We start from the raw sequence: 23928 nt of genomic DNA, 5'->3' as shown, positions 1-23928 counted from the left end.
TTTGGATTTCGATCTATAAATTCCTAAATCATTATTTTAAAAATATAGATTTGAATTTGTAATAGATTATATCATTTAGAATTAGTAATATTATAGGAGTAAATATAATGTTATGGATTTACAGGTTTTTTTTTCCGTTGTCTGTATGTGATAATGAGAAAAAGAACATGATATATATATATATATATATATATATATATATATATATATATATATATATATATATATATATATATATATATTGGAGGGTTTAAATTCAAGAAATTAATTTATTTTTATCATAATTAAAATAAATTTATTTGACTAAATTCAATTTCCCATTTTTCTAAAAAAATACAATTGTTTTTTTTTTTAATTTAGTCTTTATATTTAATATAAAAAATACATTTTAAAAAATTAATAGTAATGATCTAAACTGATATTTGCTTGTATTATAATCTAATATTTTATTCAAGTTTTTTTATATTATATTTATAATTGATTTTTGGAGCTATTTGTTAGAAGTATTATTTAAGTCAAAATATAATAAAACTCTTACATTCAATTATAGGTTTTTTACCCATTTATTTAAATGTGATAAAAATTTTACAAATTTATCAAATAGTAGATTTGTCAACTGGCTTATTGATATATGAATTCATGAATAAACTGGTATATAGATCTAATATATACAATATAATAAAAGAAAGGTAAAAATAATACATGTATAGTATATTTGTAAAAATTATTATTTTGAGTTTGATGGTCATATCTGATAGTGATAACTGTTATATAATTTGTTTAAAAACTGTTATAGATAAATCCACCTTTCAAAAATATAAGATTTTCTCTCTGCATACATTATTGTAATTGTAATTTAAAATGTATAACAGTAACTGTTAAAATAAAATTATTTAATATTATTCTTGGTAATTGTTATAAAAGTTTTGATTTTCTTTATAACTAAATAATTGAAACAGTTCTCCGTGAAACTTTTATATTCACACAAATAGTAGAGAATTTTAACCAAATGTTAGTAACTTTTTTTGTAAAAAAATTAAAATAATGGTGATTGAGTCATATAAGTTAATCTTTTTGCGACAATTTTATATAGAAAGGTATATTGAAGTATGGTCTAAGCACCTGCCTTGATTTTACGACTTTGTTCGTTAAAAGTAAAAAAATATTAATTATTTGAGAATATAGATATACCATTTTGGTTATGCCACCCAATTTTGAAAATATTATCATTTTGTGCAAATTTAATGCAATTATATAATGTAAATAATATCATCGTATATTAAAATCAAATTAGGAGCACCAGATAACTTTAAAAACAACTACAACGTTTAAGTTACAGAAATCAATTCACTGATAATGTCATTAACTCTTTCTGGTGCTTATATACAGAGTCCAAATACTCATGTTTTTCATTAAGAATGACTTGTGTAAAAATAATTTATATGAAAAACTAAATAAAAGTACAAAAGTTAAACAACCTAGTTTTTTTTCTCAACCCAACGACAAAATAGTCAATACTTAGCCCAAAGTTAATGACAAAAGACACCAACAATTTTTCACTTAGCCACATATCAGGATTTCAAATCAACTATCAAAACACGTCCAAACACAAAACTAGTGTCTCAAATGAACACATTACTAATAAAACCCACGTGAACATCCAAACCAAAAATTCGACCATGTCAAGATGTGAGCACAAGGTATTATTTAAATCTCCAAATCTCTTCTTTAAACTTTCATTTTGAAGTAACTTCTTAAGCTACAATTTCGACAAACATAACTTAAATGACTGTAACGTCAAAAAGACTGAACAACTGAATTAAGTTAAATGAAAATTCCATGCAAAGAAGCATCTCTTGATTTTAATGAATCAAACGGTATGCATAATCTTCCACCCAAACTATCTAATGAAAATCCTATGACAAGTATGCATATCCCGGGTAACTTCTTCTCCAACCATTACTCGGAAACTGTTCTCTTTTCTTCATCAGAGCTTGCCATTCTTTGAGATTTGCAAACACAAATTCATAGCTTCAAGTTCAGATCAATGCCAAATCTTCCTGCTTCACGTCCCCCATGATTTTCCCCACTCATTTTGTCTGTCATCTCTGAGTCCTCCACTTCTAAGAAGTTATAGAAAGGTCTAGGATTTGGTTCGCTCGATTCTGAATGTTGGCATGAGTCTATTTTATCCTTAAAAAGAGAAACAACAATATTCACCAAGACAAACAAAAGAGTAAAGAATATTGGACATTCTAAAACAGCTAGCAACTTACTTCACAAACATGGCCGGGTAGCGCATTCCCCTTTGAAATAACACCTGAAAACAAATGCATGGGAGGTGAAGGAACTTCAGGAGTTACAAATGGTGGGAAATTTGCATGACCAGGCACTGTCATTTCAGAGTTGAATCTTGTGTTACTAAGCTCCAAAGTGCTACCCCATTTGGCATCCCTGAGAAAGGCAAGAGTTGGTAAGAGAACAAGAGAAGCGAAGAATTTTGGCAAAAGCAGGGGATGACAGAAGGAGTAATTACTTATAGCACTCCTTGTTGGAATTGAAACCACCATGACTATCATTTATGGATGATTGATGATGTCTATTGTAATGTGAAAAACTTGGAAGAACATGGAAATTCGATGGCGGAATCAGAGAGTTTTCCAAGGCTGAAGTGTGAGATCTCTTCATGCCAACCTACGAAACATATTGGTTGTCAGCATAAAAGTGCAATATTCTTATTATATTTGAGGTGAACAGAGAAATCTTCACTTTGCAGTATTGTTACAGGCCTTCCCTATATAAAATTAAATTCCATTCATAATACAACTTCTTTATTTTTAAGGGTTTATGATAAAAGTACATATCTATGAATTGCTCTTATAACAAAACAAAAACATGTTTATGACCTCAATAGCTTATAAATGAGCTCCACACGCACCAAATTAATGCCATAAGAAATCTGCTTTTAGATCTGTCAAAATTTATGTATTTTGCTTTACCCAACCATGCAAATAAAAATTCAGCAATTTGTCAAATATTTTGAAAAACTCAAAGTAAGAAAGCATATACTGTGAAATTCAATTGTTTATCAATTTTTCACGTCTAATTACTGATTTTAGATGTTGTAGCAATACTGTGAGAGTAGAATTGACGGCATTAGAAAGCAAAGTAAAACAAATGCAAGCATAATCTGGTAGATGTTTATAATTTAATATAAAGGTTGCTTACGAGGAAAGATTACATTTTGTTCTTCTGGTACTCTAGAAGTGTAATTGTAACACAAACTTTGGTTTGAAGGAAGCTCTGGTTGATTTTGAGGCCCGATTGTTGAGGTCCCACGGTGATTTGTCTGCATAGAAATTATATGCATATCCGGTGAGAATTTACACACATACATATATAAAGTGACAAAAAAAACAATTCCAGGAAGTAATAATTTACCATAGAAGTAATAGGTGCAGAGTAGTGATTGTTTATGTGCTGAACTTTTGCATAAGGCCAGTCAGCAGATAAATTCCTGGAAGGGGAACTGGCAGAATCATATCGGTTTCCATCAATCGGTTCATTGATGTTCAAATTAGACTTACATGAATTAAGATTCAAGGGAAACAATTCTTTCAATTCTTTTTCAGGAGAAACAAGACCAGATCCACCACTTCTTTCTAGTCTTTCAAGTGTAGTGGGATGATCAAATATTGGGGCAGAAGAAACATTAGTAGCCAAATTGCTTGGTGGAGTAGTTCTTGATGTTGTAGTTGAAGGTTGCAATGGATGGAAATTTAAAGATGAAGAAGGACGAGACACAAAAGATGGAAATCCCTCTGAATCTCCCTTTTCAGTAGTTATGTCTACGCCTCCGCCTCCGCCTCCTTGCTCTCTCAAGATCTTCTCAAGTTCTGCCACACCAGGTCCTCTTTTTGGCACTCTGGGACGTTTCTGCTGTTTCTTTAAACCAGAACTCCAGATGCTACTAACAACATTCACACCACTCCCACACCCACAAACACTGTTGCAAGAATTGCTGCACATATTCAACTTCTATATGTCTTCTCTCCTCGTACTTCAATTTCACCCATGCAAATGCATCTGATCTCATAATGAGAAATCCAAACAATCAAAATGTATTTAAACACATTTCAGAGATATACAGAATTCAAAAAAGATCCAAATCATCCATGCAAGGATCACAGAATATAATCCATAAAGGGCAAATAAAAAATATTCATTCAAGAACAAATAGCGACATACATGGAAAGAAAATCTCGAGTATACAAGAAATGTGGTTACTACCTTGGTGCAATAATTAAGAACAGTAAATCTTTTCGTCGTCTTCAAAAGGAAAATCTTAGTATGTAGTGAGTAATATCTAAAGGTGTTCGCGGGATTTTCTCATACCCTTTTGAATGTCGAAGAGAAAACAATTTTGAAAGCGAGGAAATCCATGCATTCATCAGAATCTTTCTTGCATTCTCGGTTTCCTCGCCCTTGTTTTTCTCCCTCACTCTGCTTTGTCTTCTCAACAGGAAAGCTAAGCTTTAGGGGATTTTTCAGTGAATTTTGTAGTACTGTTAAATGCACGTAAAAACCTTAACTTGCTATATTTTCCATAGCCCGTTCTTGCGTGCGTGCATTTTATAGTTTTTTTTTTTTTCTTTTCCTTTTTGGTGAGATAAATTTCCCATTTGATTTTTAATTTTATTCAGCTAAGATTTCAAGTTTCTGTTCAGTATTACCGTGATTACCATACTAATTAAGTATCTAAAACACTAATCCTAAAAAAATTCAAATATAATATAATTAATATACATAATCAATCAATAGTTACAGGATTTTTATTAAGTCAATATAATGTAATTAAAACAAATTCATTAAAAGGATCATGCAGTAACTAACTTCAGATCTTGAATATACTTTATTCTCTCAAATTTTTCCGTAATTTTTTTCTTTAAATTTAGATTTAGCCTTTTCAGTTATGAGATTTAAGAAAATCTTTATTTATCCTCTTCCAAACAAACATTATTTCTTAATGTTTGGTAATAATATGTAAAACTAAAGTAATTTGTCAAAGAATTATTGTAAGGAAAGTATTTAAGACGTTTTATTACCAAAAGATACTTATTTTTATTGCTAAATATTTTCTAGATACTGAGAAAATAATGTCAAAAATATGAAACTGATATGTTATTAGATTTGGCTGATTCAAAAATATACAAAGTATAAATAATAGATTCATCAGAAAGTTAATTGCTAAGATCTTAAAAATCAATTGATATATCTTTTATATGCTCATATATTTGGTTATAATTTCATGTATGGATTTTCTTCTACACGTAGCTAATATTCGAATGAACTGTTATTATTACATTTTGTTTTATAACTTCTATAAGTTTTGTTTTAATTTAAAAAATAGCGGAATCAAATAATTAAAGCTATGTGAAATATATATTAAAAAAATATTACTAATATCTTTCTAGATTTAACTCATTAAAAAGTATAACTTGAGTAGAAAATGTATAAATAAGAATAATTTACATACTATATATGATTTTTTAATCTAAAAAAACTACAATTCTAATAGTTACTAATAGTTGACACAAGTCCTCTTCCAAACCTTTTTTTCTAGAAAAATTAATATTTTTTCTTGTATGTATGATTTGTCTGGAGTTCTGTTTTATACAACTTTTGACAGGTTTTCTTGTTCTTTTTGTTGTATTTTTTTTTATTTTAAAAATATTATTAGTTGAAATATGAAATTTAAAGAATTTTATTTCAAACTTAAATTAAACTAAAATTTATATTATTAACTTAAATTAAATATATTTATTAATGGTTATTAGTATATATATATATATATATATATATATATATATATATATATATATATATATATATATATATATATCGTGTAGTTTAATTATATATGTAAGTCTCGAGGTCATCCATATTAGTTTATTCTAAAATTAAAGTTTTCAAACTATCATGTTAAATCAACAGCAATTATTTACTTCCAAAATTCTGTGAGATATTTTCTTTACTTCCAATAATTCGTGTAAGAAAATGTTAAAGATACATGCAAAATAAAATATTAAAGTTACTAATATATTTCTAAATTTGCCTCATGAAAATGTAAATTTTGAAGGGTAGAGTATAAATAATAATAATTTATTATAAAAATAATAGTTAAGATCTTAACAATCACTTAATATATGCTATAGGTGAATATAATTCTTTATAATTTTAACTATTGATATTTAACTCAAACGTCTTATTATTACTTTTGGTTTTCTAAATTCTGTGAGTTATGTTTTAATTTAGCTAATAAAGAAATAAATTCATGTGAAAAACAGATTTAAAAACATTATTAATTAACATCTACTTAGATCGGTTCATTAAGAAATATATCTTCAGGACAAAAATAATAATAACTAATTCGAAAAAAGTACAAATCCTAACAATCACTTTATATAATTTATATGAGGATATATTTTTAATAAATTATTTTAGATTCATTTTATTTAATTCATTTCTAATAAAAGTTGTGAAGAAAAAATATAAATATTTTATGACTCTTTTTATTGACATACATTACTTTTTAGTTGTATTGACCTGAGTAAATCATCTTTTTTTTTTCCAAATAGATCATTCTATTGTTCAAATACAACTTTCTTTTCGCGAAAGAGTAAATTCTCATCCTGTTTTATATTTTTCTAGAAATAAATTCTTAACAACATTTCTTTATAATTGTATAGATTTATATATTTATTTAAAATAAATTATTTTATTACAAAATTATAATTACTTACAAATTCCTTTGAATACAAATTTAAAAATATATTTAATTTAACATGTGAATTAATTGAGAATAAAAAGTTTAAAGAATGGTTATAATGAATATTCGATCCCAGATTCTTTTTGGTATCAATGACATTTAATGTTTTAAGTTTATTTTAACCATCTTTTTAGAGTATTAAGAAAGTAGAATCCTAACAAATAAAAATATTTATATATTAGTTGATTTTACTAAATTTTGTAGTTTTTTAGATTGCAATTGAATTGAATTTTCTTATTGAACTATATAAATAGATAAAAATCTTTCTTTAACATTCCATCCAATTATACTAGAAAAAATATATTTTACTCACGACGGTCATTGTAACATCCCGTTTTCATAGTTTTTAAACTATTAAACAAAACATTTAAATTTTTGTAATTCAGAAGCGAATGATGACATAGGCCAATACTATGCAATACAGTCATCCTCAAAAATAACCATAAGTACACTGATCAACCTATACTGCCCATACACGACTAAAGGGATTACAAAATACCCGATCAGTCAAGCAAAAGAAAGAAAAGGGTCACATATGCTACTGGTACGTCTAATGCAATCCTCTCACGTCCCGGAGGGTGTATCCTCACCTGCACGTTTATCTGCTCACGCCATCCAAACGAGACTATCATTGCAAAGGTAGAAGACACACACAAACACGCCATAGAAACTAGAAGGGTAAGTTAACTTGAATAAAGAGTAACCATGCAATTTATTTTATGTTAAGGCAGAAAAACAGGATTCATTAAACAGTCTATCAAGAATCATCCAACTAATTCCAACTATAACACCAAACGCCATTCTAGACTCGATATCCGGATTATGTAAGTGGCATTGGAGCTCTTGGTGACTTGCACCTGAGATGGTTCCTAAACTCTGCAGAGTTTTAGGCACAAGGGGTATTCACCCAACCACTCTCAAGGTAAATCCCATCACCTCTATGATGGATCGGAATCATAGACCAGGACCTCCTGCTACTCCCCCCGACGTAATCCATCATACTCTACGTGAGTCTTAATGGTTACTAGGAGCGTCAGGATGTCACCAATCTGAGTCCTCATGCCCCTTACATTCACTAAAACCACATTCCTTAGGACTTCCCTTGAGATCCTAACTCCAACATATTTCCATTCACATCAATTTCGCACTCAATTCCATCACACAGTCTATCGTGCATAAAGATCACATACAAGATCAACTATCATCATTTTAAAGCAATCAACATAGCATCATGTAAGCCAAACAGTGAGAAAGCTAACTTCTGCAGGGGATCTCGCTTAGGCTAGAGAGTCTCGCCTAAGCTAGAGAGTCTATCTCGCTTAGGCGAGTTGATCTCGCCTGGGCGAGACACCATACAGAGGCGAATTACAAATCCTGGGCGAACTCTCGCTCAGGCTAAACTGGCTCGCCTAGACGAGATATTATCTCGCTCAGGCGACCCCAGCTCGCCTAGGCGAGATTTCACACAATAACAGGGGTGAGCTTCTGGTATTTTCGCTCAGGCGAGACCATCTCGCCTAGGCGAAACTACCAGGAAATCATCCCTGTTCTGCACATGCAAGTTCGCTCAAGAACATCCCCCACTCAATTACACACATCAGCAGTCTCAAACACCAATTAAACAAGCAATCATTCGATTAAAACACTCACAAACACAATTCACATCAAAATGAGTTACAGAGTTAGCTTTCCTTACCTTTTTGCCAAGACTTTAATTGGTGGACTCAAGCAGATTTACAAGACAGCAGAGTTTTCAGCTTAACCTAGAGGAATTCATCACAACGACATGGAGAAGAAAAAATTTCGTGATTAGATTCAGAAATCAGCGAGTAACTAGAGGATTCTAGCTGGAACCGAACCCAATTTTAAAAGAAACCTACCTAGGAGAATGGAGGTTTAAGGGAGGGAGTCACTGATGTTCCTGTGGGTCACTCCTTCTTGAATCTGAGTATTGAAAGGATGTATTAGTGAGAAGTGACAGCAGCAAAGAAAAGGGATTAAGAGGTTGCTGGTTGTAGAGGAGTTGAGAAGTGAGGGTAAAAGAAGTAAGGCTTCTGCCTTCAGGAAATTCTTTTTTTAAAAGGGGTATCATAGTCATATTCCTGTGTAATGTAATGACCATAACAATCTACACATGCACACGCAGAAAAAAGTAAGCTAATAATTTTACATAAATTATATCATGAGTGTGATATGTATCAATCAAATTATATGGTCACACGGTAACAAATTACACTTTAATTATTTATAAAAAAAATTAAAAATCAACAATTATATATCTATAATATCTATATCTATATATATATATATATATATATAATATATATATATATATATATATATACTATATTATATATATATATATATATATATGAAGAAATTTTGTTTCAACATTTATTTTCCAATTTTCCTTTAAATTAATATCTTTTTAAAATAAAAATAATTATTTTATCAATCTTACTTTATAAGTAATACCTTTTTTAAATTTTACATTTTTTCCGACTTAATCACTTTTTTACATTTAACTACTTTTTAATTATAAAACTATATACAAAATAAACAAAAATGATTTATAATAAAATTACAAAATTTATTTTTATTGTATAATTATTATTATTATAATAAAAATAATTTTATTAACATAAATATACGTGAACACATGTACATATACTTTAACAATTAATTTTAAAGCAAATAGCAGCAACATTGAAATGTACATCTAAAAATTTCCTCGTAAAGATATGAGAATAAAATAAACTAAGGTATGTAATCTTATGGTTTTCTTATAGCGTGTTGGATAGGTTTAACATGTTTTCTTCTACACATTAGATTGATCCTATTGGATGCAAGGTTGAATCATGTGAAAGAAATGTGCTTTGGACCAAATTTTCCATTTGTCTTCTAATGCAAGACTTGTAAATTTATTTTAATCATTTGCCTAATTAATATATATATTTTATAAACACAATATAAATTTGACTACAATAAATTTATACAAAAGAAACTAAAAGACACTTCAATTGATTTAAAACTTTATGACAATAAATTTTTTAATTATATGTTATTCATTTTATTATTTTTATTAAATGTGAAAATTTCACATTAAATCTGCAACAAAAACAAGGTAATGTCTGTCTAAGTTTTCATTTGATAAAAGAGCTATCAGTCAGAAAGATTAAAAGAGAAAATATAAAGTTGTTTCTTTCAACATTGTGATAAATTTATCAATTAGATTCTGATATTTACCGGACCACATGATTAAGTGTTTTTTGTTATGTCATTCATGTTATGTAACATATTTTCTTATCTGATGGTTATTTAGGTTTTCCGCTATGAATTTCTCATAACAAAACAAATCTTGGTTGCCTATTAATCTAATTAATTTAGGGTTAAATATGATTTTGTTTCTTAACTATCACAAAAATTTAAAATTAGATTTTTTTTTTAAACTTTTAATTAATTTAGTCATTCATATTTTGAAATACGTAGATCTAATCTTTTAATTCCATTTTTCCAATTTTGTTAAATTTATTTTATGTTTCAAACGCATTTGAAGATTATATTTGAGTTGTTTATACTATTTGATACATTTTCGTTTTAATGTTAAGTCAAATATTATTATCAAACGCGTTTGAAATGTCAAATAAACCTAATAAAATTTGGTTAAAAAGACTAAATTCACATATTTCGAAAGATGAAGATTAAATTAATCTAAAATTTTGAAAAAAGACTAATTCCAAATTTCACGAAAAATTAAAGAAAAAAAAACATTTAACCTATTAATTTATACTCCCACAAACAGTTAAATAGGACTAACCTATCAAACGTAAAATAATATTATTTATATAGTTTATCCCTCAAACAACAAACAGAAATACACAGCAATCACAAATAGATAAACAATCCAACACACCCCATATAAATGCTTCTCCAAACCAAGGAGAAAATTAGCAATACAAAACTACTTAATTCAGTGTCTTTCTATATCTGTTGTAGATCCATCACAACTGTGATTCCTCCCTGATCTTTCCCTGTTACTAACCATCCTATGGAAAGATCCAATTCTCAAACCTGAACACCCCACCTTCTCCATTTCAGTTCCATCTTGCACCTCACCACCATCCACAACAGGTGGTGCTGTGGGTTGGACTTGCTGGATCCTTGTGCCTAAATCACCATCTTCTTCTTCTGGTGCCACCTTTGGATCAACCACAGTGCGGCAAATTGGGCATGTGGAGTTACAATTAAACCATTTATCAACACAATCAACATGAAAAATGTGCTTACAATTTGGTAGCACTCTGATAATTGCATCCTTAGTAACAGTGGCTAGGCAAACCGAACACTCTATCACTTCACCTTGCTTGAACTGTTCCGTTTGGTTGTACAAAAGTTTAGGCAGAGAGGCTATGATGGAAGTTTGAAGTCCAGGGTTGCGTGCCTCCACAGAACTCACATCAATCGGTGCAATCTGGGTGGTGATCTGGTGAAGAAGCTCGTTTTGGCGTCTCCTTCGTTGCCGTATGATGAAATATTTCATACTAAAATGGAAGATGATGATTATTGAGATCATACCAAATAAAGAGATAGCTGCTGCTAGCATCACCTTTAGGCCTATACTAAGTGATTCTTCATCTTCATGCTTGTCTTTGGAACCCATGCTTCTTTGATTTCAATGGTTTGGGTTAATTGATGGTGTTTATACGGAACACATTCCACGGCTTCAAAATGAAATGACTGGTGAGAAAAAATAAACTTTGAAACACGAAAAGTAGAACCATTTCCTTTGAATCTTAAATTTGTCTCTGTCAATCTTATTGACTTTGGCGCAACAAATTGTTTTCTTGGGTGTTTGGAGTAATTGATCTATAGGGACAACGGTAGACTTCTAACTACATTAAACGCTAAATTTCAATCAAGAAATTTATTTAGTTTTTGAGTTGTTCTTCACTTTAGAAAAAACTGCTTATGTGTATTAATTGAAAAGTTAGATTCCTATTAAAGTAATGGTTAACCTTAATAGTTGTCCTCTGATGAAATCTTAATTAAATAGTTGACATTTAGTGTACTTTTTAGTAAAAAGAATAATATTTTAATTATCATCGATATTTTTTGTTTAGAAGCAAAAGTTGAATTTAAATTAAGATCATAAATTAGATTATCAGCAAGACGGGTAAGTTCTTACGCATCAAAATATATATTAAGTAACTTGTAATCAACAACTCACTTAAAAAAAATGAAATTCTCTATTTTACTTGAAATTATATGTTCTAACTATAATTAAAATATATTTTATAGACGCACTAACTTTTAATGATTGGAAATTTATCAGAATTAAATGCAAACAATTCAAACATAGAAGGCCAAATTATGATAATTAAGTGGAACAATCAGTTGAAGTATCAAATCACGCGTGGTTTAAAGTATAGCAGAAAAAGTATAATTAAATATAAAAAATATACAGATAATTAAGATTTAAAGAAAGAACGAATGAGTTTTATTTTGAGTATAACTTGACTTTTTTAATTTTGGGTAGAATATTGAAAACTATAAAAAACAACCACAAAAATAAACTTACTTCATTTAAAATTAAATAAAGAAAGTTAACCGAGCAAAATCAATTAGAAGACAAATATGATATTTCAAAATAGAAATCTATGAAATGAGGATTTGTTATATTTAAAACTGAAGCTAATTAATGGTAAAGCATGAGAAGAAAAAAAAGTTTGAGAATAAAGGGTGTAATGTGATGTCTGTTTCTAGGGCCACTTAAGCAATGTAGAAAACAGAAATTTCAATGTGAGAGTTGTAAAAGAGATAACCTTCTTAAGAAAGTAGTGCACAAAGTATTCTACGTTGAAAAAAAAATTTGATAGTATCACCATTAAGTCATTACAAGTGTTTGAAGGAGACTCCTCGTGCTCCAATTTCCAACCAGAACGAAAGTAGGTATGAATATAATATTCATTAAATGCCATTTTCTTTATTCACAAATGTAATTAATTTTTTTATCACAAGTTTTAATAGAACACATTTAAATAATATTTGTTTGACTTTAATTTATATTTTCAGTAATAATATTTTGTTTCGTTCTCATTAAAGTTTTCTTAAAAAATATACATGCATATGAACATAATTAACAAGAATAAATGACAAATAATTATGTAAAGAATGATGACAAAAGTATAATTATGACAAAGTATAAATATGGTTTTTCAAAATATATTAATAAAACGGTCCCGTAGCTCAGTTGGTTAGAGCGCTGGTCTTATGAGCCGGAGGTCGCGAGTTCGAGCCTCGCCGGGACCAGTTTTATGTTTTATTTTTAATTTTTTTATTATGGTTCCTATCTGTCATGAGTTGATTTTTCACCAACGGCCGCCAAACTTACACGTTGGAGCCTTAATTTAAGGATCTAATAGACTTGCCTGTACCAGATGATCCCTCAACAAATTCTCTCTATCTATCTGTTTTGCCGTTACCATTCATATACTAATAATCTTTAATAATATAAAATAAATTCCACTAGTAGTACGAGCGAATTCCTGAATATTTATTTGATATATATATAGCTGGATAAAATAATTGTAATAAAACAAATTGAATAAAAGAGGCAAGGAAGCAAAGCGTGAAGATGAAAACATTGGGAAAATTTGTTGTGGTGTCATTTTAGGATTCCTTGTCGAGTTCTCCAAAAATCCAACCAACTATGTATGCTATATTACGATAATATCTGTGTGGACCTGTCTAGGGCAATAGCGCAAGACTACCCTCACCTCATGATCTTCATGTATTCGTCGGTCGTCGCTTTCACATACATAAAGTCTTTTCCTTTTTTATATTTATTTCATTTTTGGACTTACATTCATCTTTCACTCACCTTATACGTTATGAGAGAATTAAAGCTGGTATTGGGCCATGGCAATCCACATTTCACACCCACCTTTTATTCTTTTGCTCACTCTCTCTCCCTTCTTTTTCTCCTTTTCTTCCTCTTTACTTCTACACTAATATATCATTTTCCCCAACCCCCATTGATCCGTTGCCACTTCAGGAAAGAAAAGGAGTCTCCTTTCGAACTTCTCTGGTATGCCTGTCATTCTCGCCCCACTTGCATTTTTGTTTCTTCTTTTGTGATGCCGGGAAACCCATTTCAATGCTCGTTTTGGACATATTCCCCGTTTGTTTTTCAGAGGTTCAGCTGTTGATCTATGTTTTTGATGTATCACATTATCAGTTTCTCTTGATTTCTCTTGTAAATTTCGATGACATGGCTGGTATTATTGCTGGGAATGCAAAAAAAAAAAGAGTTTATTTTTTTTATATCACTTCTTACGGCATGTCTTATATTTTCATTACATTTAGATTCAATATGTCCAATTTACTGCTTTCTTTTTGTAGTGTCTGAAATCGTTGTAAGCTTTTATGATCATGCTATGATTTCTGTTCCGATCCATACTATGCTATATTTGTGACATAATCTTTCACTGGTTGAATATAATATATGTATTGGATTTTATTACAAACAACGTATACACCACATTCCCTTATCAAGCTTTGAAATCGTGTATTTCTACATAGACTAATGTTCAGAAGTCTAGTGTCTAACTGTCTAAGGCCTTCGTTTATCTTCTTACTCGGTTTTGTTTTGTGTGAATCTCTTATAATTAAGAATATCATGCTAAATGTGTATTAATGGAGGGTGAGATAAGATGCTAATGTTTGGTATATTCCCAGGGTTTATGTTATTTTGAAATTAGTTACTTCACATCAAGAATGGGTTCAGGCGATTGGTTTAAGACGATAATTAGCTTAAGAAAATCAAAGAAAGACAGATCAAAGAAAGCAAAGGTACAATGCACCTCCTATCATTTGTAGTCTTTTTTTCTAATCCTTGCAAGGATTAAATTGCAGAAATGTCAATTTGTTGATTTTAAACCTCCCATATCCATTATTCTCCTAAACTATTTAATTAATTTGAGCTTTGATGCCCTTTTATCTTAAATTATTTACCACGTCATATAGAGATGAGCCTTTTTATAATTGTAGTTCTCATTTCCAATAAAGGACAAAGCTGTAGTAAGTTGGCTCTAGACCCAGACTCAGGGTCTGTTTGGAAGAACTTATTTACTACTTATTTGGATTTATTTTATGATATAAGTACTTGGATAAGTTTAACTCTTTAGGAGTGCATATGAAAATAACTTATTATTATCATTAAGTTGTTACGAAAATGAATCTTAAGGCCTTTTCTATAATTTAAATGACTAGCATATTGTCCAGTACTTTGTTGCTATTAGTTAGTTTAGAAGCCTTCTATAAACTATAAGGTCATTCAATATTTCTGACTGCAATACACCTCCAAGTTGATGTAGTTATTTTTTAAACAATATTTTATCTGAGTTTGGAATGATCATACATATGATGTACAGTAATGTTGTTTACGAAAACTTAATTGCTTTGTTTATGTTAGGCTGTAGAAATACCATTTTGTTATCAAGTATTTCAAGATATTTTCCATGAACCATTGTAACCAGAATATTTCTCTCTGTCTGCCCACATTTTGTAACAGGGTATCTTAGCTCAAGAGAAACTAAATGCATCAAAGTCAAACAATTATACCGGGAAAGAGTCTAGTGATTTAGCAAATGGTATTAAAAGTGAAAACCTTGTTTCACCTGGGGTGTCAGTTGAAACTATTGCTGCAACAAGGATCCAGACTGCATTCCGAGCTTATAAGGTTTGTTCAGTTGAAAAATTTGCAGAGAGGTTCTTTAATAGTATATGTACATGATAACTCTAGTCTGACCTTTTTTATAGATCATTTTTAGCAATCATACTTCTGTATATATTATTTCATTTTTCTGTTGTCGATGCTTATATACTACTGTATCGTTATTGTATTGCTCGTATGCCAGATTTCTGATGACATCAGAGTGATGTATGATTACTGAGTTTTTGTTTACAGACAAACAAAAATATTGCAGAGTGTACATAATACTGTGGAATTAAATCACAATGTTTACACACACTAGTGGTATCATTCAAGCTACATCTAGTGCAAAATGTCATTAAATCAAATCTGCTGTGTTCTTAAGTGCTAAAGAATTTAATTAAAACGTTATGATGGCAAGGGTTCAATGGACCCTATTTTCAGAATTTCACAAAACTAAGTTGTTTGTGAGATCGGAGATTCATTATTTTTCATACTGTTACGGGCAAACTGGATTTTTAGATTCTCCCATTGTTATGAGCAAAGAGTGACATTTTATCTCTGTCTTGACACCTTTTTCCTTTACATTAAATATAACTGCATGACATACTTCTTCAAAACAAACATGAATGGTAAATCTTTTACTATCCTCTTAAAATCAACTCTTGATGATTCTTGTCTTAATATGCTTGCTGATAGAGTATTTCAGATGTAAATTTCTGACTATATTTCAAACATGTGTTAGTATATTTGGCTGGTGTGTATTTTGGAACTCTGACTTTTAAACTGTCCAGGCTAGAAAGGCTTTACGGCGCGTGAAAGGATTTTCAAAACTGAAGATCCTAACAGAAGGTTTCTCTGTTAAAAAGCAAGCCAGTACAGCTATAACATACCTTCACTCATGGAGCAAGATTCAAGCCGAGATCAGAGATCGTCGAATATGTATGGTAACAGAAGACAGGATCAGGAGGAAGAAACTAGAGTCTCAACTAAAACTGGAAGCAAAACTTCATGATCTGGAGGTAATCTTTAGCTTGCCGTCATTTTCTTAAGTTTGTTTCAGTCTTAATTTTTTTTTAGAGGCCATTTTTGTGAACCTAAAAGTTTTCTCGTACGCACAGAGCTTAGATCTAACTTCTAACTCCATGTTTAAGTGAAAAGGTTACTTGTCAACTGTCACATTATTTTGGTTAAAAAAATGCCATATCTACTACCAATGCTGCCACTAACTGAATTTGAATTTTTATCTGTTTATTTGATGAAGAGCCTATTGATGTATTTTAGTTATCTCGATTATTTCATAGTGGTGAGAAAAAATTATTAGTTGTGTCTCTATTTTTCCGGGAAATTTATGCTCTTCCTGGAATGTTGCCTTCTCTATACACTTTTTTATCGAACATTACTTAATCAATTCCGGAGACACTCTAAATTTGCTACCATGAATGAGTAGTTTACACTCCCCAAATATTTCACTGGATACATAACATTCTTTGAACATAATTCAGTTAGTCTTGTTCTGAGCACTAGATAGCATAAATTGCAGGTTGAATGGTCAGGTGGTTCTGCAACCATGGAGGAAACCCTTGGAAAGATACATCAGAGGGAAGAAGCAGCAGTTAAGCGCGAAAGAGCCATGGCATATGCCTTTTCCCATCAGGTAGGTTTGTTAGTCTTAGGAATGTCTCTATATGTTGTATTACCTTATCCAACTGATAGTGACATGCATATACTATGAATCATATTAGTGGAGGGCCAACTCTAGTATGAGCCAACTGCTAGGTAGTTATGAACTTAGCAAGGCTAATTGGGGTTGGAGCTGGAAGGAACGGTGGGTCGCCGCTCGGCCTTGGGAAAGTCGCATCTCCGGCGTATCTGTCATCCCAGAGAAAGCTCAACATAAGCAGCCAAGTAAGGTGCAGAAGTATAAGAACACATCAACACCAAAAACTCCTGTCTCAGTTAAACCTCCTTTAGCCATTGCAAAAGGGACTCCTCCTTCTGCCAATGCAAAAGCCAATTCAAAAGCTAGGAGATTGTCTTATCCACCAACTGCCGAGAAAACTGTGATTCAAGAAGTGCAGTGAGTTCTTGACAAGGTGGCAAAGATAGAGCACAATTTTTAAGTATCAAGCTTTTCTGATAACTTGAGTGGAATTGAGTGGAACATTCAAATTGATTTTAAATTGGTTACAATCCATAAAAAGTAAACCAGAAAGCCAACTTATTTATTTATTGGATTGCTTCCAATTGTGCATACGAGTGTGACAGAAATTCAAACAAACCACTGCAGAGAATGTGTCAACAGACCTGTTGTGGGTGTGATTTGTTGATTGCTTCTGTTTATTTTCTTCTTCTTTTCATTCTTGTATATTCAACGAAAAGACAGATTGTAGATAGAACAATATATCTATTCTTTTATGTTGTAATAGAAAATTTCCAAGATGTGATCATGTTTGACTTCCGCTTGGTTTATAATTACCATTTTCAGATTGCTTCTTGCTATTGTTTCTGTTCCATTTTTATTTATATGTAAAGACAAATAATACACGCATAACTATATTACTACCGGACTCAATTATAAGCAAAATTAAATATGTTCACATTGATTAAGAATATTAGTTAAGTTCATTTAATATTCTTGTTTTTGTTCACTAAGATGGTATCTTTCATAAATTAATCTCAAATATTGAGGATGGTGATTAGGTTTAAAGATAAAAATATTTTTGAAACAATAATATGAAAGAGTTTAGGAAATTAAAATTTGTCTATATTTAAGTCCACCAAACATTGCTTCTATTTTTGTTTGTATTTTAGTTTAGAGGAAGTAGTTGTTTTATAAGAGCACACCATCATTAAGAAAACATTAATTATTAAGCTTGGAGACTAAAATATCATAATTTACTGAATTAGTTTTGTAAAAGTTACTTTAATATACCTAGTATAAAGATATAATTGAAAAAACATTATAAATGTTATTTTGAATTTATGGAATGATAATAATTTTGGAACCGAAAGAGTATTATTAATCAAGCATATTATATTGAGTTAGGAAATATATGGCTGCTTAATTTATTTTAGAGAAATTGATGGTTTCTGAAATTCTGAGAAGGTTATAAAAAAAATGTTAGTTTTAAAATAAGATGAAATAGAGATTTAGTAATGGCGGGTGGAAAATAATTGGTGAACAACAACTCCATGATAGTGGTGGGTGGAAAGAGTACCTAATTAGCTGTAGTAGGCGAAGGTGATCAATTATGGTTGATAATTGTGATGACCTACTTCCTCACTCAATCTTAATGTCTAACCATGGAACCAATAATCTTCTCTCAAACTACTCTTAAATGTTTCTTTTTGTTAAAACAGCTTTGAAAACACTCTAAAAAGTAACCCTATCCCTAAAATATATTAATTTCATTGCCTAATATCACTACTTATTATAATTATTTTGGTGGAGTCACTTTTTCAGTATGAACTAAGCTTAATTTTCAATTTTTTTAAAGAGTTTAAAATACATGGAAATTTTAATTATTTAAATTGTCATTCTTTTTAAATAGTGATATCAAATATTTTTTGGATAAACTATTCAATTCCGGTGGCATGACAATTTTTTTTTAAATAAGTTTTAATATAGATTAAAGTCATTGTTTTATAAAAGGCTTAAATATGTTTTTGGTATCTTAACTTCAGTGAATTTTGAAATTAATCTATTTTGAAACTTTAGATCAATTTAGTCCTTCATTTTTTGGATTTAGTCATTTTAATCAAATTTTATTAATTTTATTTTACATTTCAAACGTCTTATAATAGTATTTAACTTAACATTAAAACAAAAATATGTCAAACAATGTCAACAATTCAAATACAATCTTGAAATGTGTACGAAACTTTAAATAAACATAACAAAATTTGATTAAAATCATTAAATCTACGTATTTCGAAAAATGAATGACTAAATTGATCTAAAATTTTGAAATGGACTAATTCTAAAATTTACTGAAAGTTAAGGAATAAAAAATATATTTAACCATTTATAAAATTATGAAGAAATATCATCACTTAAACTGATGCCGGAACCATAGGACCCAGAAATCCTTCTTTCCCTCCGAATTTTTGTTTTTTAGTTTTCCAAATTTTATTATTTTTGGGCCCATTCATGTCACAAAGTTTATCGGTGCAACTAGCAGATGACACGAACAGATTTTTGCATGTGTTATATAAGAGATTATCTAGTAAATACTTAGATCATGTTTCACGAGTTGTTTGTGAATAAAAATGCTATTTTAATTTACGACTTCATGTTTAATATTTTTTTTATTTTAAATAAATTATGTCTGTGAAATTATATTAAAACAGTATTTTTTTTATTTATAAATAACTCCTGTAGTGGCTCTTATGTATGAGTTATTTTTATAATAACAAATAAAATGGAGTTAGTATTTTTTTTTTCATTAAAAAAAATCACAAGTATAGAGTATCATAAAGTAATATCATTCTTTCAAATAGACTCTTATTTTTGAAATTATTACTAATTAAACAAAATTAAAACAAGAGAAATAAATTAAAATGACAAGTGAACTCAAAGGTTAAATCAAAATTAAATAATCACTGAAATATGAGTTACATTATGGCAGCAGACAAATTAATTAATTGAGGTGTTTTCTAGTTGAAAACGAATTAATCTAAAATATTTGTTCTTATTTTGAATACAAATATATGTCTAATTAATTTAATTTCTTACTCAAACTATCTCTGGTTAATATAATCCCATATACTCTGTTGGTAGTTATATTCAAGTAGACCTTTTGTATAGAGTTTAACTTACTTTTTGTGGTTCTTCATTCAAGTTTCTTTTCATAGTTATAAAATTATATATGTTATGTTTTTAATATACACACAAGTATCTAAGATTATGCTAAATGGTAGTCAATCATTTAACATTATAGAAAAATTATTTAAAAACAGTTGCAAGCTTGTCAAACTTTTTTTAAGCAATTACATTTTTTGTTTGGTTTAATTAGTCGGATAATATCTACCTTTGTTTGAATGTGTCAGTTTGGTACCCGCTTTTAAAAAATGTCAATTGAGTCTCAATTTTTAAAAAGATGTCTCAATTAGATTTTTTTAAGATAAAATTTTTAACATCGTTAACTATATTAATATTTAAAATAACTTACAAAATTAAGTATTGATATTTATATTAAAATTTAGTTGTAAAAGTTATGAATAAAGTTAACGGCATTAGCATTATTAATAGTTTTTTTCTGAAAGAATCTAATTGAGACACTTGTTCAAAAGTTGAGATTCGACCAATTAAAAACGGGTACTAAACTAACACATCTGAACAAAAACGGGTATTATCCGATTAATTAAACATTTTTTTCTTTTACATTGTTACATATTTTGTCTCAGTACCTAACCTTCCATCACAAATTCTTAATTTTCCAACATGATGTAACACAAATTTCCCATATGAAATTGACTGCGATTTTTTTCCACTTCTTTTCCCATGATGAAATAAAATTGAGGTTTCATTTTTACTTCTACTACCAACAAGATCTTTCTTACAATATTTTCATCTTATCTCTAATTTTCCATTAGAACTTTGAAGAGGTTTCTAAACAGAAATTCACACACAATAAAGATCCTAATTCTTTTATTTTGCCTTTAAAACTCATCTATACTAAGTGAAATTTCGCACTGCACCTTACACAGATGTTTATACCACAATAAAAAATTATCGAAAGACGAAAATAAAAAGTGAAATCAATTCTAATATGTCGCCATTGTCATTAAGTACTTACACTAAAATGTATCCAAGCAAAAAGCAAATTCAAATAAAGAAGTTCTTCCAACCACACATTTCCTATTTAAAAGATGGAATCCCATTTAAGAGTGGTTCAATTGTTGAAACACTGACACATTGTACATTAGAAATAATTAGTGATTAAATTAAATTTGGATAAATAATGAAATGGAATTCTCAGAGTTCTGCATTAAAAACCGGCATTTTGGATATGGACTCATAACTGACCCTTGATGCGAGACAGTACCAAAGAGAACCTCCCAACTCCACAAGAGGAACAATATAATCTTAATACCTAACAAGATCAATAAAGATTCACTTCATTTCTAATTCCTTCACCACCTGCCAATTCATTGCATTAAACATTTTTCCATTTCTGATCTTCCATACCTGCCATTGGGTGAAAAGGGCCAAATTAAGATACTTTTAGACATACTTTCTTCCTCAAAAATAGCATTTCCCTTAATTCCTTCTTGCCTCATTAGTTTCATCAATTCCAGTACTAACAAGTCTCACGTCTCATAAATGTCATATTAGTACTACGAAAACCTCTGAACCACGCATACTTCAACTTACTCTAAGTTATTTAATGTTAGATTCCAACAATTAGAACGTTAAACACACAATCATTTAATGTTCACACTGCTAAATACATCTTAATACAAAATCTGATAGAACTTCATAAGATAATCATTATTTTAGTCAAAACATATCAGTATCTAATACAGGTCAGTGAAGTGTCTAATCTTTCAAAGCCTTTATATGTAAAAGAACTACAGTATATAAGTATGTTAAATATAGAAACATGTCGCGGTGTGAGATATATGCATTGTGTGGACGTTCCCAATAAGTGCAGGAGAGCATAAACATAAACATAAACCATAAACATAAACCTATGAAGCTGTATTTTTGGCAGGAAACTGGAGAGACAAGTTATTCAATGTTGGTTGTTAGTGATAAAGAATGAAGATGGTTAATGTGGTAGGAGTAGGACCAAAAAGATGCCGCCATTCATATGGTATCAAGGACATTAATATTTGTTGCCAAAAACAGGTATTCCTTCACATCATTCAATCATAGAACCTGTACCATTCTACCATCTACCTCATTTTCATTAACTTCTACAAGTTCAAATATCACTACATGATGATATATGTGTAGCATGGCCTTATATATGATATGAGTTATCTAGCACTCATGACTTGTATTCTGAGAAGATAGTATTTCTCTCCAAGCTCATGGATTGTTCAAACTCCAATGGAAGATCAAAGAGGCTTCTGGACTTGGCGCAAAGGCTCCGCCTTTACAAGCCCCCAATATTCCCTGAAGACATTTTGGATGACGTCATGGAAGACAAGGTTGTCTCAGAACTGAGTTACTCAGAATCAACCACCTCAATGCCTCAAAACACAGAAGAATTCAGATACAAGAGAGCTGCTGTTTTGATCTGCATCTTTGAAGGAGATGCTGGGGATCTCAGAGTGCTACTCACCAAGCGCTCTTCCATGCTCTCCACTTACTCAGGTCAGTCCAATTTCATACAAGTGTTTTGTCCTTTTTTTTCAAACTGCTCATTGCCATCTTTGGCATTACAGAAAATCAGAGACAAACAATTGTAACTACATTTGCAATGTGGTTGTTCTGCTGTGATAACAAAGATCTTGATGTTAGTGTCTGTGAATCAGTAGGGAATGAAATGAGGGTTGTGTGTGTTGCATGTTGTTTTGCAGGTGAAGTGGCCTTGCCTGGTGGGAAAGCGGAGGAAGGGGACAAGGATGATAAGGACACAGCAAAGAGAGAGGCAATGGAGGAAATTGGGTTGGACCCTGAACTTGTCGATGTTGTTACTGTTCTTGAACCATTTTTCTCTAAGGTATAAACTCTTTTTCACACATCTACTTGTTGGAGTAACTGATCTGAAGCATCATATGACATGATCTTGAGTGGTTGTATATTTCTTGATTGACAGATGAATATTGATAATTTGAAAACTATAGATACAGTTAAAGTTAATATTTTTCTTCTTTTTTTTCTCCTTTTGTAGTACCTCATGAGAGTGGTTCCTGTCATTGGCATTCTTCATGACAAAAAGGCATTCAAACCTGTTCTGAATCCTGCTGAAGTAGAAGCTGTATTTGATGCACCTTTAGAAATGTTTCTCAAGGTTGAGTCTTAGTTTTATTTGTGTCTAATGTACATGTTTTCATGTAGAAGTTAATGTCATTATACATATTAATCAGGATGAAAAGAGGAGTGAGGAGAAGATGCAATGGATGGGAGAGAATTATCTGATACATTTGTTTGACTACGAAATGGAAATGGAGCATAAAAAATTCCTGATATGGGGTTTAACGGCTGGGATCTTAATAAGGGCAGCATCAGTTGTGTATCAACGACCACCAGCTTTCATGGAGCAGAATCCTAAATTCAAGCTTCCTCGTGATTTAACTGTGTAACGCAGTGAATTTGACATTTAATATTTTAGCTCTTAACAATTGTTCATCCTAAAATAATATTCATCACTTCACTACTACAGATTTCAAGATTAAGTGTTTAAATGTACTAAGAAGGAGAATTCATATT

At 30.2% G+C, this 23928-nt stretch overlaps 4 protein-coding genes and 1 non-coding gene across 8 annotated transcripts; 3 read left to right on the top strand and 2 right to left on the bottom strand.

The window, feature by feature from the left end:
- Positions 1 to 1699: 1699 nt before the first annotated feature.
- LOC114186582 (uncharacterized) lies at positions 1700 to 4555 on the bottom strand. The gene is made up of 6 exons (XM_028074535.2): positions 4291 to 4555; positions 3442 to 4086; positions 3242 to 3349; positions 2537 to 2694; positions 2277 to 2454; positions 1700 to 2193 (listed from the first exon to the last, which is right to left on the bottom strand). Exons 2-6 carry the CDS (start codon positions 4027 to 4029, stop codon positions 2026 to 2028), a joined length of 1200 nt encoding a protein of 399 aa, XP_027930336.2. The 5' UTR covers positions 4030 to 4086; positions 4291 to 4555; the 3' UTR covers positions 1700 to 2025.
- Positions 4556 to 10727: 6172 nt separating this feature from the next.
- LOC114188615 (E3 ubiquitin-protein ligase ATL41-like) lies at positions 10728 to 11693 on the bottom strand. Its single transcript, XM_028077184.2, has one exon. It carries the CDS (start codon positions 11487 to 11489, stop codon positions 10800 to 10802), a length of 690 nt encoding a protein of 229 aa, XP_027932985.2. The 5' UTR covers positions 11490 to 11693; the 3' UTR covers positions 10728 to 10799.
- Positions 11694 to 13064: 1371 nt separating this feature from the next.
- On the top strand, positions 13065 to 13138 carry TRNAI-UAU (transfer RNA isoleucine (anticodon UAU)). The gene has a single exon. It is a non-coding gene; the product is annotated as a tRNA-Ile (tRNA).
- A 557-nt stretch (positions 13139 to 13695) lies between these two features.
- LOC114186748 (protein IQ-DOMAIN 9-like) lies at positions 13696 to 17992 on the top strand. 4 transcript variants are annotated; one of them, XM_028074745.2, is made up of 6 exons: positions 13696 to 13916; positions 14567 to 14680; positions 15402 to 15569; positions 16337 to 16564; positions 17086 to 17199; positions 17288 to 17992. In XM_028074745.2, the coding sequence occupies exons 2-6, from the start codon at positions 14606 to 14608 to the stop codon at positions 17624 to 17626; spliced, it is 924 nt and encodes a 307-aa protein (XP_027930546.2). In that variant the 5' UTR covers positions 13696 to 13916; positions 14567 to 14605; the 3' UTR covers positions 17627 to 17992. The 4 variants fall into 4 exon arrangements, with proteins under 4 accessions (XP_027930546.2, XP_085530447.1, XP_027930544.2 ...); XM_085674321.1 differs by having other exon boundaries at positions 13705 to 13920; XM_028074743.2 differs by having other exon boundaries at positions 13901 to 14024.
- A 4532-nt stretch (positions 17993 to 22524) lies between these two features.
- Positions 22525 to 23928, top strand: LOC114189139 (nudix hydrolase 15, mitochondrial-like). Its single transcript, XM_028077844.2, has 4 exons — positions 22525 to 22869; positions 23076 to 23218; positions 23390 to 23509; positions 23586 to 23928. Exons 1-4 carry the CDS (start codon positions 22584 to 22586, stop codon positions 23799 to 23801), a joined length of 765 nt encoding a protein of 254 aa, XP_027933645.2. The 5' UTR covers positions 22525 to 22583; the 3' UTR covers positions 23802 to 23928.

Source organism: Vigna unguiculata, chromosome 6, assembly GCF_037176805.1.
Source record: "Vigna unguiculata cultivar grain cowpea cultivar isolate G323 ecotype 2 chromosome 6, ASM3717680v1, whole genome shotgun sequence".
Taxonomy (NCBI): domain Eukaryota; kingdom Viridiplantae; phylum Streptophyta; class Magnoliopsida; order Fabales; family Fabaceae; genus Vigna; species Vigna unguiculata.
This window is presented reverse-complemented; position numbering and strand designations above follow the sequence as displayed.